The sequence below is a fragment of the Sitophilus oryzae genome, unplaced genomic scaffold (genome assembly GCF_002938485.1).
Source record: "Sitophilus oryzae breed Bouriz unplaced genomic scaffold, Soryzae_2.0 scaffold_41_pilon_pilon, whole genome shotgun sequence".
Lineage (NCBI taxonomy): Eukaryota > Metazoa > Arthropoda > Insecta > Coleoptera > Curculionidae > Sitophilus > Sitophilus oryzae.
Window position 1 is genome coordinate 2,412,821 of NW_022146996.1, and position 16,560 is coordinate 2,429,380.

The window sequence follows — 16,560 nt, forward strand, 5'->3', positions numbered from 1 at the left end:
AGTATATTATCGTAGTCTTAAAGAAATTAGAATAAAATAAACATGTTAAAAATGTTCATGTATACTACTGAAATGAAGATAATATATCTAAGCTAAATGTAATCTATTACAGTTGTAGTAAAATGAGTAACTAATTGTCGAAAATCCAGATCCAACCCTAGCCACATTTTTTTGAAACGTCTACTTATGCGGTTTGAAATTTTGATGCAAAATCTGGCAATACCGCTCAGAAGAAATGTGCCCACCCATACCCACCCAACTTTTTTCTCTTTTTAATACATTTGATTTGCCATTAAGCTGCCGACATCACTGTCTTACACGTTAAAATCCTATACACAGAGTTGACCTGTCCCGATGTGTATATATTCGCTATCACTGGAGAGGGAGGAGCCCATAAGTAAACCATCATTTTGAGCATAAAACTTTTCTTTAACTTGAAAATAAGAATTATGCAGACAACATCTCAAGAGCTCCTTCACTCCTCTAAGAGGCAGCGAAGTCCTTTCGGAAAACGTTCATCCCTCAATTTAGCTTCGACGATGGCTAACGATTCCTTTAAATCCGTGTATTGTCGTATATGCCGGTTGTTTACGATATTCTCCGATGGTGGCAGCACCGACGGAATAAGAATATGACTTAAGGTACCCAAGTAAAATTTATGAAAATTTTAAAAATAAAAAAGTAAATGTGAGGTAATAATAGGCGGTTGAAGCGTAGTGCTAGCCACATTACCTTCTTTGTATACCGAACGGCTCTAGCATGGCAAACTGTACCTTGCTACTCCCAAGGCGTTAAACGCTATATACGGGAGCTATTATTATTATTATTAAAAAAAGTAAATGTTTTGATATCTGCAGAAGGTCTAACTTGTATTATAATTTATTATTCCAGTTAAAAACGTTTTTTAGATGAGTTCAATTACGGTAGCGAGCATAGTATTAATCACCGGTTTTGCTAGTGGAGCATAATTGGGGCTATTTTGGCTATAACGAAATTTTAGGCACATACTTATAATTTTAGAAGATGTTCATAAAGCATTTAATCTAGTTGATTAAAAAAAGTATACCATTAATAATGCCAAATTATATTTTATTCTCTCATAGTATATGTCTATTTAATTTTTTGATTATGTAACGAGCACTTTGTTTACTCACTTGTTTCGTTGAACTGCTTGAATCTTGAATTTATTTTTGCTTTTGATCAAATCGGTGTAAGAAACGATGAACCTATAAAATGTTGTTTCGGAAGAGTTGAATATCCGGGAAAGTTGAGATATTGAATGTTGTTGCACCCAACAACGCCCTAATTACGCTCTCCTTTACGGGTTAGCATTTTTTCGGCAATTTTATTAACATTTGAAATTGTCACAACACGACGCCTAGTTCGAATTATTTTTCACTTATTTTTTACTACCCGAAACAGCGTTACATCACACAAACCTCGTACCTGAGTGTTTTATAGTCTCAATAACTGCACTAGCAAAAAACTAAAATACTTAAATATTATGACAAACGATTTCAATATTATTTTAACGCGATCAACATGACGCCGCGACGGCGGCGTACATAATGATAATTTCTGGTTTCGGCCGTTGAAGCGCTGCGGTCGGAATTTGTTGAAGTCAACTTCAGTTCAAGTTCATTTCAATGTCAAGTTCATTTCAATGCACCACGCCTATCCACTGGCTTGATTAAAACTACGAGGTTTATGTCCATACACTATCGGGTGGGAACGAACGGGTCGTACCGTACAGTTAAATTATCTGAAAAAGGCAGATATTGAACGAACGGGCAAAACTGGACGGAACACCTACATACACTCACGTTTTTAACTGTCCTACTGTGTAAAATAAACGGTATGGGGGCTATAGAACGCAAGATTTCCATTTCAAATTTAAAAAATTGCGAAATTTAAAAAAATATATATTTTTATCCTTGAAATTTGTAAGGTTAATTTAAATATCAATAATTGTTTTCATTTATAGCCAAAACCTTTTCCGGAAGGTGTGGAAGGTCCTGGATATGGTTCATTTCATCAACAGTATTGGATAGATGACAAGTTAATAGCAGTTGGAGTTATTGATATTCTACCTGGAGCTGTGAGCTCTGTGTACTTTTTTTATGATCCAGATTATCGAAGCCTGACTCTAGGCACATACGGATCTCTGAGGTACGTTTTTGTTAAATAACAATATTATATTATTATTTAGAGCAATCTAACTCACTGTTGTTTTAATTTAGCTTACATATAATCGAAGGCCTTCTCCCCAAAGATGTAGGCTTCTAGTAGCTACTTTCCATAAACAAAATTTTGCCATTTCTTCTTGTCCAGTGCCGTGCTTGCTCCTTCGGCGCAGCCAATCCGTCTAGTTTTAATTAATTTTGCAACATTTTGATCCCGAGTAGTTGCAAGTCTACCCTTTTTCCTCTTTTCCTGCCTTTTTGCCTCCCATACTCTTCTTACTGGTCAACTAGCAGTTTTCGATAGTTGTTAGTACAGGTTGGACTTTCAGCTGCTCTCTAATATCGGAATTGCATAGTTTATTCATCTTCGTAACCCCTAGCACTTTTCGTTTGTATTTCATTTCTACTGCTTGTATTAAGCTTTATTGTCTCTTGGTGAGAATCCAACTCTCACTACCGAATATTAATATTAGTACCAATACTAGAGAACAACGGCATACGGTCGAGTCGGCCGCTGCTGACACGTATACGTAGACGTAAAGAATCTTTTACGTGTATAAAAAATAAGAAATATCAGAAATGCGCATGCGTACGTAAACGTTTACGTGTTTTTAGGCCGACTCGACCGTATGCCGTTGTTCTCTATTGAATTAAACACGCTGATTTTGGTCTTCAGTGATACCTCTTTTTTACTTAGAAAGGTGTTCTTTATTCTATGGTATAAATTTGTAGCGCTTTGAACTCTTGCAGTTATCTCTTGGTTTTGGTATCCCTGACTTTCTATTTGGAGTCCCAAATATTTGAAAGAATTTACCTGCTCTATCATTTGATCATTTATTTTTATGTTGACTATTGCTTCACTCTTTCCGTTAATCATTATTTTTGTTTTGTTCTCATTTAATTTAAGGTTTTTGGTAGATAATTTGTTGTTCCATGTATTGAGATTCCTTTTAAGTTCTGTTTCGTTCCTTCATAACAATGCCGTCAGCGAAAGCGCATTCATTGATCCACACAAGTTGCATATTTTGGTACCCTACAAGAAGTTTAGATGTCTCTCGTCTGGTTTCTTTCCTTACATCATCCATAACAAAATTTTTTTTTTATTATGATTTATTAGCAATCAGAATATTTGCAAGGAAATTCTATGGGCTAATTTAATGACTTGAGAGCAATGACGCTCCATTTAACGTGATGAGGTCTTCTCCAGTGAAAAATCCTCCTTAATATTCTTTCATATCAGATGGCCATTGTCTTTTAAGTCTTCTTGTAGGTACTGGTTCAAGTAGAGGCTGAACTAAGGTATTGGTGTGATCGTGTAGTCTAATGAAATGTTTTTTACTCCGAGTTTGGATGACTTCTTTGACGTACGGAATTTTTAAATCTTCATGTATAGTGTGATTGGAGACTCATGGTGCGTCTGTTATCATCCGTAGAATTTTTCCAATCCGCCAATGTTTTTATTTATTAGGGTTTTCTGAACTTCAGATCTTTTGGTAAACCTGGACATTTGTTTTCTAATGTTTTTCTGTTAAATGTTTAATTGTAAATATATGATCGTGTATACTACGGCCCTTCCTAAATCCACTTTGCTGATTGTCAATTTGATTTACGAGTTGTGCTTCCAGTATTCGCTCATAAACTTTAGAGGCAATGCTAAGAAGTGTGATTCCTCGATAGTTTTACAATCCCTTTTATTACCCTTTTTGAAAATTGGTACCATGATCCCTACTTTCCAATCATTTGGGATTTTTCCTTCGTTCCACGCTAAAGTCCAAATCTTTGTTAGTATTTCTTCTCCCTTTTCTCCCATATTTTTCAATTTTTAATTTAGTTTATACAGAGTGTAAATAAATGAATGTTGTCATAGAATTTTTTCGATTTGCCGTTTCCCTATAAAGTTATTTGCTTGATCTATTGTCTGTGTCCTCCAAAATCTCAATATTATCGACATCGTTCTTAAATGGTTCTTTCTAAAGAGTTGGCATTTGGCGTGTGGATTTCATAAATGAATTCGTATTTTAGGAAGAATAATTATCAGGATGTCATATACAGGGTGTTCAAACTGCTACTTTGCAGTATTTATCCCCAACTAATTTTTAAATAAATGAAAATTACTGTAAAACAGTCAATTCAGAAACTTTTGTCTACAACGTATCAAAATTAATCAAACCCTAATTTTGTTAGTAACACCACAGAATATATAGCTACGCAAAAGAAGCCTTCTTACATATATAAAATTGTAGGTATCAAATGGAGACAGGCTTTTAAAAAAAATTATCTTTTATGCGGTCTGGATTTTAATGCGTGTGGCAGAGAATAATATAAGTGACCGGTTGACTGACAGAAAGACAAAATCCAAAGCGGCATACAGTGTTGCCGGTTTTTTACGTTTGTAGGAAAATGTGTGTAGAAAAATATAAGCTATTTTAAAAACTTTCGTGAATACTACTGAAATGATAATATATCTAAACTAAATATAATCTATTACAGCTGTAGTAAAATGAGTATAGTGAAAAATAAAGTTCCAACCCTAGATGCAATATTTTTCGTAAACGCCTACTTTTGCGGTTTGAAATTTTGATGCAAAATCCGGCAATACCGCATAGAAGAAATGTCTCGACCCAATTTTTATCTCTTTTTAATACATTTGATTTTCCATTAAGCTGTCTACATCACTGTCTCATACGTTAAAATTCAGACGATGACCAATTAGTTATTGTACCGATGACCAATCGGTATAATTAGTTAGTAGTGAAAAGTTGTTTCATTACTTTTTAAGTGCTTTTTTTGGCTCGGAACGATAGCTAAAATTCACAATAATCTCATCCAATCCTTTTTATCTCTTGAGTAATAAAAAGGATTGGAAGAAAGAAACGCTTACTCAGCATATAAAAGACCATACCATCACGTGGTATACTGATGCTTCCAAAACCAAAGCAGGGACAGGGATAGGAGTATTTGGGCCGAAAACTGAATACTTCGAACCAATGGGCACCTACCCCAGTATCCTTCAGGCAGAAATTTGCGCTATCGAAAGATGCGTACAATTTATCTTGGATAGGAACTATCGAAAACAGGAAATTGCCATCCTATCATAGTAGATAGTCAAGCAGCACTTAACGCGATCAACTCAGTAACCATCAATTCGAAGTTGGTCAAAGAATGCCTAGAGAAGCTCAACAAATTAGGCAAAGAAAATAAAGTCCTCCTACTCTGGGTGCCTGCTCACCAAGGGATAGAAGGCAATGAAAAAGCAAATGATCTAGCTAGGAAAGGAGCGAACACTCCACTAACTGGACCAGAACCGTTCTGTTTTCCAAACGGGAACCAACTGAAAGCGGAACTGAAGAATCTGGAAGACTCCATCCGTAACTTGGAATGGGTGTCCTCCAACGGTCTAAGACACTCGAAAAAGTTCCTTAGAACTTATGACCGAGAAAAATCAAAGGTTTTCCTTGATTTAAGTAAAAACAATCTTCGGATTGTCACGGGGTTTCTAACAGGACACTGTCTCCTCAACGAACACCTCAGTAGGCTGAAACTGAGAAACAACGGCGAATGCAGATTTTGTGGGGAAAATGGGGAAACACCAGAACACCTTATCCCTGAGTGCGCCGAGACGACGACCATTCGTGCCATGAACCTTGGCACGTCTGATGTCGAGGATGGAGAGCTGGCCTCTGTGGAGCCGTCTCAGATACTGGCTTTTCTTAAAGCCCTGAGACTGTATGATGAGTTATAACTCGTTATCACTCAAGAAAGGGGAACACACAATAGATCTATAAGGTCGCGGTGATTAACTCCCCTTCTAAACATTCTACATTCTACATTCTAATAATCTCACTGTAATTCAAGTCATGGCATATAGATTTTCCAGATTTATACACTTTGCAGAAAACCAATTATTAAAATTAACAAATAACAATACAAACCACCAAACCCAATTTAAATGTGTTAAACAAAATAAACAAAAGAATATGTTTTCATGACGTCTCGCTTCCGTCTCTAATAAATGGATATCAAACTAGTATGAGGCCCCTTCCTTAGTTTTTTTATTGAATGTTGTAGTTTTTAGGTGTTTAACTTGAATTATACGTTATTTCAGAGAACTGCAGTTAGTTCAAGATCTGTGCTCCAAAGTACCAGACTTACAATATTATTACATGGGATTTTATATTCACTCCTGTCCTAAAATGCGTTACAAAGGAAGATTGAAGCCATCATTTCTACTTTGCCCAGAAACTTATATTTGGCAGCCTATTGAAAAATGTTTAACGAAGCTAGATGACAATAAATATTCACGGCTTACTGAAGACCCAAATGCCCCAGATTGTAACTTGTGCAGTGCTGAAGATACTAAAAGAATTAAGGTTATGTATAACTTAAAATTATATGATGTGCAAACTTTTACAACGCTCTATAAAGTCGACAATGATGTTTTTCAAACTATAGCGAGTTTAATAGGGAAAAGGGCTGCATATAAAATAATTTTTTGGATTTCGTAATTTTAATCTATTCTTTTAGCTTAAAATAGCGTGATAATTTTATCTATTTATTTATTGAATGTGGCATTTTTAAGAAATAATTTAAAAAAAAATTAATTTACTGTTTATTGCAGCTTTTAGGATTTTACACATACATGTTTTAATGCCCATTGTGTAGACTGTATTAATTTGTATTTTTTGTGTGATTGTATACCTACTAATATTTAATGTTGTTTTAAAAATGTATGATTTTATATATTTAATAAAACAACCCAGAGAAAAAAACACCATGCATATATTAAATATATTTCCCAACAAATGATAAAATATATATACATAAAAATAATATCTCTATACATAAAAAATAAAATAGGTAACATACCACTATATAAGTAATATTCCTATAAGGCTAGTACAGACTTTAAGCATACGCCAAGAGAGTGCGACGGCAATAACGTACATAATGCTATAAACAAGGATAGTAGAGGGCATCCAAATCAAAAATATATACTCGTGTCACGTAGTATATTTCTTGAATAAAGTCTTGTCTAAGTATAAAGCCAATACAGAACACAAGCGTCAAAAGTGCAGATGGTCACTGTTTGCAGCGTTGCCTGTTTTCACCTTTTTGAAAGAAGAAAAGACAAAGGATATGAATATTACGATATTTACGAAAAAAAAAAACGATTTTAGATTAATGCTTGCATCTAGCCGGACGTGAAAAAAAGGCTACAATTAGGCATTACTTAGTTCCGCCTTTTTCATAACGTAATAATAAGTACCATCTAACATCGCTAAAATTTCCAATGGCTTGGAAATCTCCATTCGTCGCAGCGGTTGGTCACCCCCACCGCCACAACCCTTTGCACTTTAGAGGCTTTTAATACAGAACCACGTTCGGCGCGGCATCGAATGGCGCTGTTTCGGAGGTGATTGTAGTACTGGGACATCGACGTTAGGACTCAAGCGCACTGACGACCAGGTCGCAGCGACCAGTATTTGATTCAATGTTATTACTGGTCGCAGCTGCGTTTCCCAGTAACATTGAATCAAATGTTGGTCGCTGCAACCTGGTCGTTAGTGCGTTTGAGCCCTTAATCTCACAGATCATAGAATAAATAATTTCCATATTACTCAATTTCAGCGAATTACTATACTATTTTGTGAAAAATCTAAAATAATAACTTTTCTATTTTCTCAATAAATTAAGTATATATACAGGGTGTTCCTTAATGATATGCTAATAATATTTAAGGGGGGGGGGGTGAATATATGCCCTAAACGTCTTAATTTTTGTGATACAGGGTAAAGAGTAAAATTTTCACTAGTAATACCACTAGAGGTCAAATTATTTCCGGAAATTTTTTCGAGCCCATGAATATTTTGAAAATTATCCCGAGTCGAAGACGAGGGATAATTTTCTAAAAATATTCATGAGCGAGAAAAAATGTCCGGATTTAATTTGATCTCGTGTGGTATTCGGTAAGAAAATTCCACACCAAATTGTGTTTGAAAATCAAATAATTAAAATGTGTTTTTCGCTTTTTGGTCGAATTGATTATTTAGTTACTATGACAACTAAGAGACACCCAAACTTAAAAACTATTTCAGTTTTGAAGCTGTCAAGCGGCACGGCTTAAAAAAAATGTTTCGCTTCGGTCATGAAAGCAAAAGAAAATATTCGCCAGGTGATTAAGCAGTTGACACCCGCGAATACTAGGAAATCGAAGTCAAGCGTATGGAAGCAGTTTACAAACTTTCATCTCAGCTTTGTAATTGAAATGTATCAAAATTATCATGTAAACAAATAAAAACCAGACTCTCAAAAATATATTCTGTCATTATAAACGTCAAAAAATTTCCAGTATAATTCGCTGTTGGGTGCCCACAAGGAAAAAATTTTCACTAAAATTTATCCGTTGCCATGGTGATTTATCAAAAAAACACGTTTTGATTGGTTAAAAATTACAGGTGTGGAATTTTCTAAAAAAAGTTTTTTCATAACTCTAATTTTATTACAGATATCTTTATGAAGTGTCGTCCATACGGGTTTTACATTAAATATTTTTGAAGAAAAAATTGGTACACCACTGATCTCTCATAAAATAAAAATTATTTTCAAAATTACATTTTTTTCAAAACAAATTTTATCTCTTGATTTTCTTCGCCCGAGGCATAGTTTTTACTTAAACAAATTTAAAGTCAGTTTACTTCAGGGTCAAATCGCTAAAAATCTGATGCGGTGACTGTTGTGTGGAAATTGTTTCTGCATCGGTGGGAAGGAAATTAAGAAATAAAACATTTTCTTTTTTCTATCAATATTTGCATTTTGATACATGGAAGCAGACGTATCAAATATAACTATAAATCAGAAATATTTTGAAAAAAATTAGAAAATTTTACCACCCTGTATCTGAAAAGTTATGATGTTTAGGACATACATTCATATGAAGTTTTTTTCTTAGAATAGGACCATGAATCACCCCCTTAAATATTAGCATGTTACTACATGGAGGAACACCTTGTATACAGGGTGCTACAAATTCGAGGTACGAGCATTGGTATCTCGGAAACCGTAAGAGATACGAAGATGGTTAAATTGGGGCAAAGTTGCTCCTTGGGATGTTCACCAAGATACCATCAAAAAAGTTTTAAAAATTTCAAGGATTGCCGAGTTTTTTGGAAAAAATGGATTTTTTTGAAAATCAATTTTATTTTTTCCTGGCGTTACTTTTTAGAAAATCAAAAAACTAATTGCACATTCTCATGGCTACTTTATTAGGGCTATCTGATAGTATTTTTAGATTTTCAAATTAGCTGATAATTTGTGAGATACAGAGGGCAACATAATTTTTTTAAATACGGACCTGCATTTTTTATTTCAGATTTTGAAAGAACTCGCTCTCCTGAGTACAATGATATGCCACACTTAATTTTTTTTTGTTTCGGACATTTGAACACAATTAAACTAATAATTAAAAAAGCCCGGCTCTGTTTTTTTTTTAAATATTTAATTTATTCATTAATGAATATAATGAGATTAAATAATTTAAAAAACCAGACTGGGACTTGAAATTATTTTAAATAATAATTAAATAGTTTTGTTACTGTTACGGTACCTAAAACAAATAAAAAGTATCAAGTGTGGCATATCATTGTACTCAGGAGATCGAGTTCTTTCAAAACTTCAAATAAAAAATGCCGGTCCGTTTTTAAAAAAATTAAGTTGGCCTCTGTATCTCACAAACTATCAGGTAGTTTGAAAATCTAAAAATAGTATCAGATAGCTCTAATAAAGTAGCCACGAGAATGTGCAATTAGTTTTTTGATTTTCTAAAAAGTAACGCCAGGAAAAAATAAAATTGATTTTCAAGAAAATCCGTTTTTTCCAAAAAGACTCAGCAATCCTTGAAATTTTTAAAACTTTTTTGATGGCATCTTGGTGAACATCCTAAAGGCGCAACTTTGCCCCAATTTAACCATCTTCGTATCTCTTACGGTTTCCGAGATACCAATGCTCGTACCTCGTATTTGTAGCACCCTGTATATTTCTATAGTATAAAAAATAACCTTGTTAAAGACGAAAGTACACGTCGAAACGTCGGCAATTTTTTAAATAAAAGGTTGTTTATTTCCTGGTTCTAAACCTGCGAACGCCATTTCATCTATAAGGATGCAAATCTACCAAATTATAAATATATTTCTAACATTTTACAAAAATTGTGAATTATTACCCTTGTTTAAATGTTTTTTTCTGCTATTTATAAATTAATATTGTTTTATTTTAAAATCCTAAATTGAATCACAATGGATGTAATTGCAGTACTCTAGATATTTAATAACTTTAAATATGAAATTAATTTTGAGGTTTTTGTGGAGATGTTTTTAAAAACATTTATTAAACAAGCGGGAGTACAATACGCGTTGATGGATTCTGAAGGAACCCTGTGCCTGCGTCGTGCAGCGGCTTAAATATGAACATAAGTGCTGATGAATATAAAGTATAAGATTTCTACAGGGTGTGTTAATTATACAATTATAACTCGCAACCACAATTTGGTGCCCTGTGTGGTAGAAAAATAAAAATTAACCACTTCTATTTTCTAGAAGCTTTTTGCTTCTGCTTAAATTACTAGAGTTTTGGGATATTAATGGATCAAAATTGGATATGGTCATGTATATTATTTTTATCTAATAGTATAAAAATTCAAAGATTGGGAGCGGCCATAAGAAAATGAAACTTGACTGTTGTGAGAAATCTAGAAGGCGTAGAAAATTTCTGAAACGGCTTTAATTGGCGGATGCCAAAAATATAAAAATACCCATTTACGTTGCAATGGATACAGTAGTTCTGTGTGAAGGTATTGTTACTTAAAATAAACGTATTATTTTCATTTTTTTGCATAAATCTGAAACTAATCAAGATAACGGGATCTTCTCCACATGTGTTTGTCAAGCGTCTAAAGGTGCGTACAGACCCAGCGAGACGCGCGCGGGACGAGCGAGAGACCAACGCGAGATTTCTTCCATCCATTTTTCTAGATACGCCTGCCACGAGTCAAGCAAGCTATGTATAGCCTGCACCGATATCTCCCAGTCGAACGATCTTTGATCGGCCGTCGAAAAACCGACAGAGGACGGATAGCAAAGAAACCCCATGGGGTGTCTCGCGAGACCCGTCCACACTGGGAATTTTGGGATGTCTCGCGCTCGTCTCATTACGTCTGTACGCAACTTTTGTCCCAATTAACCGAATTAGTATCTCTTGTAGTTTTCGAAATACCAATGTTGAACATTGACATTGTTATCTCTTGCTTTCACACTTTAATATGGTTTTCTATTTCTAAAGCTTAATTCAGAATCTCGCAATTAGTGGGATGAATTAGTGGTTTCAATTACACTTTATACATTTTAGTTTACGATCATTCACAATGTCTATAAAACACAATTAAAATTAATAGAATATCCTAGCAACAGCTTGCGGTAACCAGTTTTATCCATAGAGAAAGCCTAATATTTAGCTTATAAAACAATAAGCTTTTGATTTCAAACCACATTTTTCTCTTGACATATGATAATCAAAGGCCAAAATGACATTCCTTGCAAATTTTAAAGCATAATTAGTGGAAAAGTTAAAGGTTTGTTAACTTTTTCCACTAATTGAAAATTTCTACCACTAATTTTAACGTTCTATATGCTTACATTCAAATTAGAGGAACAAACTTCTACGCTAATTGAAACCACTAATTTTCCCACCAATTGCGAGGTTTCCGAATGAAGCTGTAGTCTTCGTGTTTGTGAACGAATTGTGTTATGTATTATTATATACTAGCTTTATAGGAGTAGTACTTAAATGCAAAACGCAAACATATTTTTCATATTAACAATATCAGTATAGTAACTTCTTGCAGCTAAATACAAAATATATAAAAATAAAAGTATAAATTAAAATTATTGCATTATAAACACGAACAAATGAACTATTCTTTATAAAAAATAATGTATACAATTTTCATCTCAGTATAATGCAAAAATCTGGATATAGCAAATGCTGGAGGGTACAAATATTTTATATGTCCAGTCTAATCCAATGAGTTCTGGACATTTCATGAATAGATCTAAATATGAGTAACAAACCAAACATTTTTATACAGGGTGTCCCAGAAATAAGTGCAATTATTATAATTGTAGTATAGTTCAACCCCAGAAACACGCCTATGAGGTTTTTTTCGCGAAAAAAACATTTTTAAAATTCGGAATTTTTTGAAAACAATTTTCGATTTTTTTTTAGTTTTTAGTCAAAAATATAATTTCTTGATAATGGCAACATAGGTAGTAGATTAAATTTACAAGAAAGAAAATCCAGAAAAGACAGTGGTTCTCAAAATTTTAGCAAAAAATATTTTTTTTTGGAAATTTTCAAAGTAAAATAACTCCGTTATTTTGGACTTATTTGAAAAACGATAAAGAGAAAATATGTTTCTTTTATCGAGATCTACCACCCCTTAAAATACTTGCTCTTATTTCTGGGACACCCTGTATAACTTACCAAATAAGTACATATTTTTAAATTTCCTACAAATATCATGTATAAATTGTGCTCTATAGATACAGTGTGTGTCAAAAAGTCGGCAACAAAGGGAAAATGTTTGTTATTGGATGGGATATTGAACAAAGTTTATGGGGAATTATTTCATCATATAAACAAATAACAAACAAAAATCATTTAAACATATACGAGTATCATTGTTCTTAAAAAAAATTCTTTGAGTGTCAGATTATAATTTAGAAAGTTTATAAAATTTTATTAGTTTGTTTGCTAAAGGTAAGTTTATATGCGTTCGTCGTGCATCATCCATCGTTGTTTTTATGCAACTCTATTGGTTTATTTTAAAAATGACCTATACCGGGTGCGTCTCAAAAGTGGCTCACCCCCTATAACTTTTTTATTTTTTCAGATAAAAAAACGAAATGTGATATATTAGTACATGACATAAATTAGGATTGATTGACGTACTCAATTGATTTCTGTCACTTCCTGTTTCACCGGAAATGACTACAACTTTTGATTTTTAAATGGCACCCTCGGTATTTTTTTACTTTATTCGATAGAAAATAACACTCTAAATAGAATGACATATCATATGTCAACTTTTGACATTTTCGCATACGGTTTATTTGAAATTATAACTTGCGGCTCGGAACGAAAATTTGACTCGAAATACCAAGTGTGTGGTATCAAATTATTCGTTACAAAATGTTTTTTCTAAATATACTAACGAGCCAACCTCGTTCCATTTGAAAAAATTAAGATATGATTAAAAATACGATTTGAGTATTTTCTAACTGGCCAGGACAAGACACTAAAAACATTAGACGATCAAATCTATTTTTCCAAGACTCCTTGATTAAGAATTAGTGTTTTTAACATACCCATGGCACTCTAGATTGAATTTTAAAATACAATTTTTTATTAAGCGAGAATGTCAAAAGTTGACATATGATATGTTATTCTATTCAGAATGCCATTTTCTATTGAATAAAGTAAAAAAATACCGAGGGTGCTATTTAAAAATCAAAAGTTGTAGTCATTTCCGGTGAAACAGGAAGTGACCAAATACAATTGAATACACCAATCAATCCTAATTTATGTCATATACTGACATACCAAATCTTGTTTTTTTATCTGAAAAAATAAAAAAGTTATAGGGGGTGAGCCACTTTTGAGACGCGCCCGGTATATTTCACCGTGATTGGAGAAACGGACGACGCATTACGGATGCATATAAACCCACACTAAAGGCTGGTCATTGCAACAAAGTCGGAAGTCTGAAAATTAACATTTTCAGTCTATGCACAATTTATTTGTGGGAGAGTGAAACTAAATTGTAGAATTAGAAATTATTTTTAATTAGATTTGTTTTATGTCATTCTAACGAATAAAAAATACAATTGACTTGAAAAAAACGTTGACGTTTGATTTTTACTTTGCACCGACGACTTTCGATCAAAGAATGACAATAAATTCTATTTACTGTCACTCTTTGAATGTCAAAAATGTTTCTTGTCAATCAACATGCTGAAGAAATTCCATTGTCAATAACAAAAACTTTTTGATCTGTTGCTAACTTTATAATACACCTTGTACTATGTCATCAATGAGTTTTAAAATCAAAAGTGGTTTGTATGATGACACAAATAGTTCTTATTAAAAATTATAATGTTTTATACTGTCAAAGTCAAAACCGACTTGATAACATACAACATAATTTTTTTTAATCCTACACTACAGATTAATTCGATAAACGTGATCCAAAAAATCACAGAGAAGCCATACTAATTTTTAATTAATATGACATAAATTATTTTTAATATCATATATTCTTTTGCCTGGAAAAATACATCTAAAAACATTTCAAATATAGTAAAATTTTGGTAAAAAAGTATTGTTGTAAATATCCATTTATATTATTTTTATTTTATTTTTAATGTACATTTGTCATGATTTGTCATAAATTTAAATTATACGTGATCTATTGTAGTGTCTTCTTAAATAGATTTATCCCATTTATATCACAGAAGAGTTTAGCGAATTATACATTTGTATTATTGATTATAATTGAAATGACTGTTACCATATAATGAAAAGATTTTACAATGGTATACCATCCTGGACACTTTATCTACGTGGTCTGCATTTTAATGTATGCGACAAAGATAAATATAAATTACCAGTTAACAAACAGAGAAACAAAATAAAAAGCGGCATACGGTGTTGCCGGTTCTTACGTGTGTAGAAAAAAATAAACCATTTTGAAAACTTTCATGTACTGAATACTTAACTATGTACTGAAATGTATATGAATATACTGAAATGCAGATAATATATCTATTACAGTTCTAGTAAAGTAAATAACTAACGGCGAAAAATAAAGTTCCAACTAGAGATGGGCAAAGATTGAACGAGTCGTTTATTTGAACGACTATTAAAAATGAATCGTGAGATTCGATTCACTGCTTAGAATACGGTTCGTTCAATTGAGTCGTGACCAGCACGGATCCATACAATTTGAACGATGGGCTGTAAAAAAGAGTCGTAAGAATTGAATCGGATCACAATGAGATCGTTCGTTTCTACGGATCGTTCGTTCAGAGTCGTGAGAATTGATTCCTTGCTTACAATACGGTTCGTTCAATTGAATCGTGGCCAGCACGGGTCCATAAAATTTGACCGATGAGCCGTAAAAAAGAGTCGTAAGAATCAAATCGGATCAAAATACTAGTTCGTTTCTACGGCGCGGCGGTGATATAGGCATAGAGAGAGTCGGGCGCCAATATTTAGACTTGAACAAAAGCTCTAAACAAACATCATAGACATAAAATGCAAACGATAAGAAAGTTACATTTACAAGAAAAAAAAAACGTATTTATACTGTGCTTAGTACGGGAGTATCTGTAATGCATTTAGTTTTCACGATAAACCATTAAATGTCGGTCTAAAAGACCAAATCGTATCTCTGCTCAATATTATAAAAAAACGGCGTCAGCGATGGTTATGAAATGAAGATCGCTGTCATTTTATATATAAAATTATATGGGGAATGTCATCGATGTTCATTTCCAAGCCAAGTGGACGCCATTTTTTTTCGATCATGCGTTATTATGTGCTATTCATTATATGATTATTAAATCGGAATTAATATATGCTCTAAAAATATTAAATTGGTATTAGGAAGTTTTTAATAAATAGTATAAATGAATTGGATTCATAATTTAATATTATTGGTAAAATAATCAATCCAATTACGTCAGTGCCATAAAGTCTTAAAAAATAAACGAAAGTGTATGTTTCTTGTATGTATGCCAGTTATGATTCTTGTTTTTATGAAACGCAAATTGTGCATGTGGTGACTATTCAAATTAACGAATCATAGGAGTCGATTCAATATGAGAAATTGTTTCGTGTGATTCGATTCACTAAAAAGAATAGTAATGCCCATCACTAGTTCCAACCCTAGCTGTAACATTTTTCGTAAACACCTACCTGTGCGGTTTGAAATTTTGATGCAAAATCCGGCAATACAGTATAGAAGAAATGTATTAACCCAACTTTTATCTCTTTTTAATACATTTGATTTTTCATTAAGCTGTCTTATACGTTAAAATCCATACCACGCTTTTACGACGACCCGATCGGTATATGGAAAAATTATATGAATGCTATATGCTTAGAGATATTGACATATATTTTTTTATAGAAAACTATTAAATTTTGTTTAGTGTTCAGAGCCAGTTTGATCATAAAATGTTTTTGACTATATGGTAGACTTAGATTACTATCTCTATAATACAAAGTTATATTCAATAAGGCCACATATTTTATTTTCTTTAGG

The 16,560-nt window shown here is 33.0% G+C and overlaps 1 protein-coding gene across 5 annotated transcripts in view; it reads left to right on the forward strand.

The window, feature by feature from the left end:
- The window catches only part of LOC115885728 (arginyl-tRNA--protein transferase 1), a 31,037-nt gene extending 24,085 nt beyond the window's left edge, over positions 1 to 6,952 (forward strand). For all 5 annotated transcript variants that reach the window (XM_030904718.1, XM_030904721.1, XM_030904722.1 and 2 more), the window contains 2 exons: positions 1,985 to 2,169; positions 6,289 to 6,952. In XM_030904718.1, coding sequence (XP_030760578.1) covers positions 1,985 to 2,169; positions 6,289 to 6,688 — 585 coding nt within the window. In that variant the 3' untranslated portion in view covers positions 6,689 to 6,952. The remainder of the gene's footprint in view (positions 1 to 1,984; positions 2,170 to 6,288) is intronic.
- The last annotated feature ends 9,608 nt before the right edge of the window (positions 6,953 to 16,560 follow it).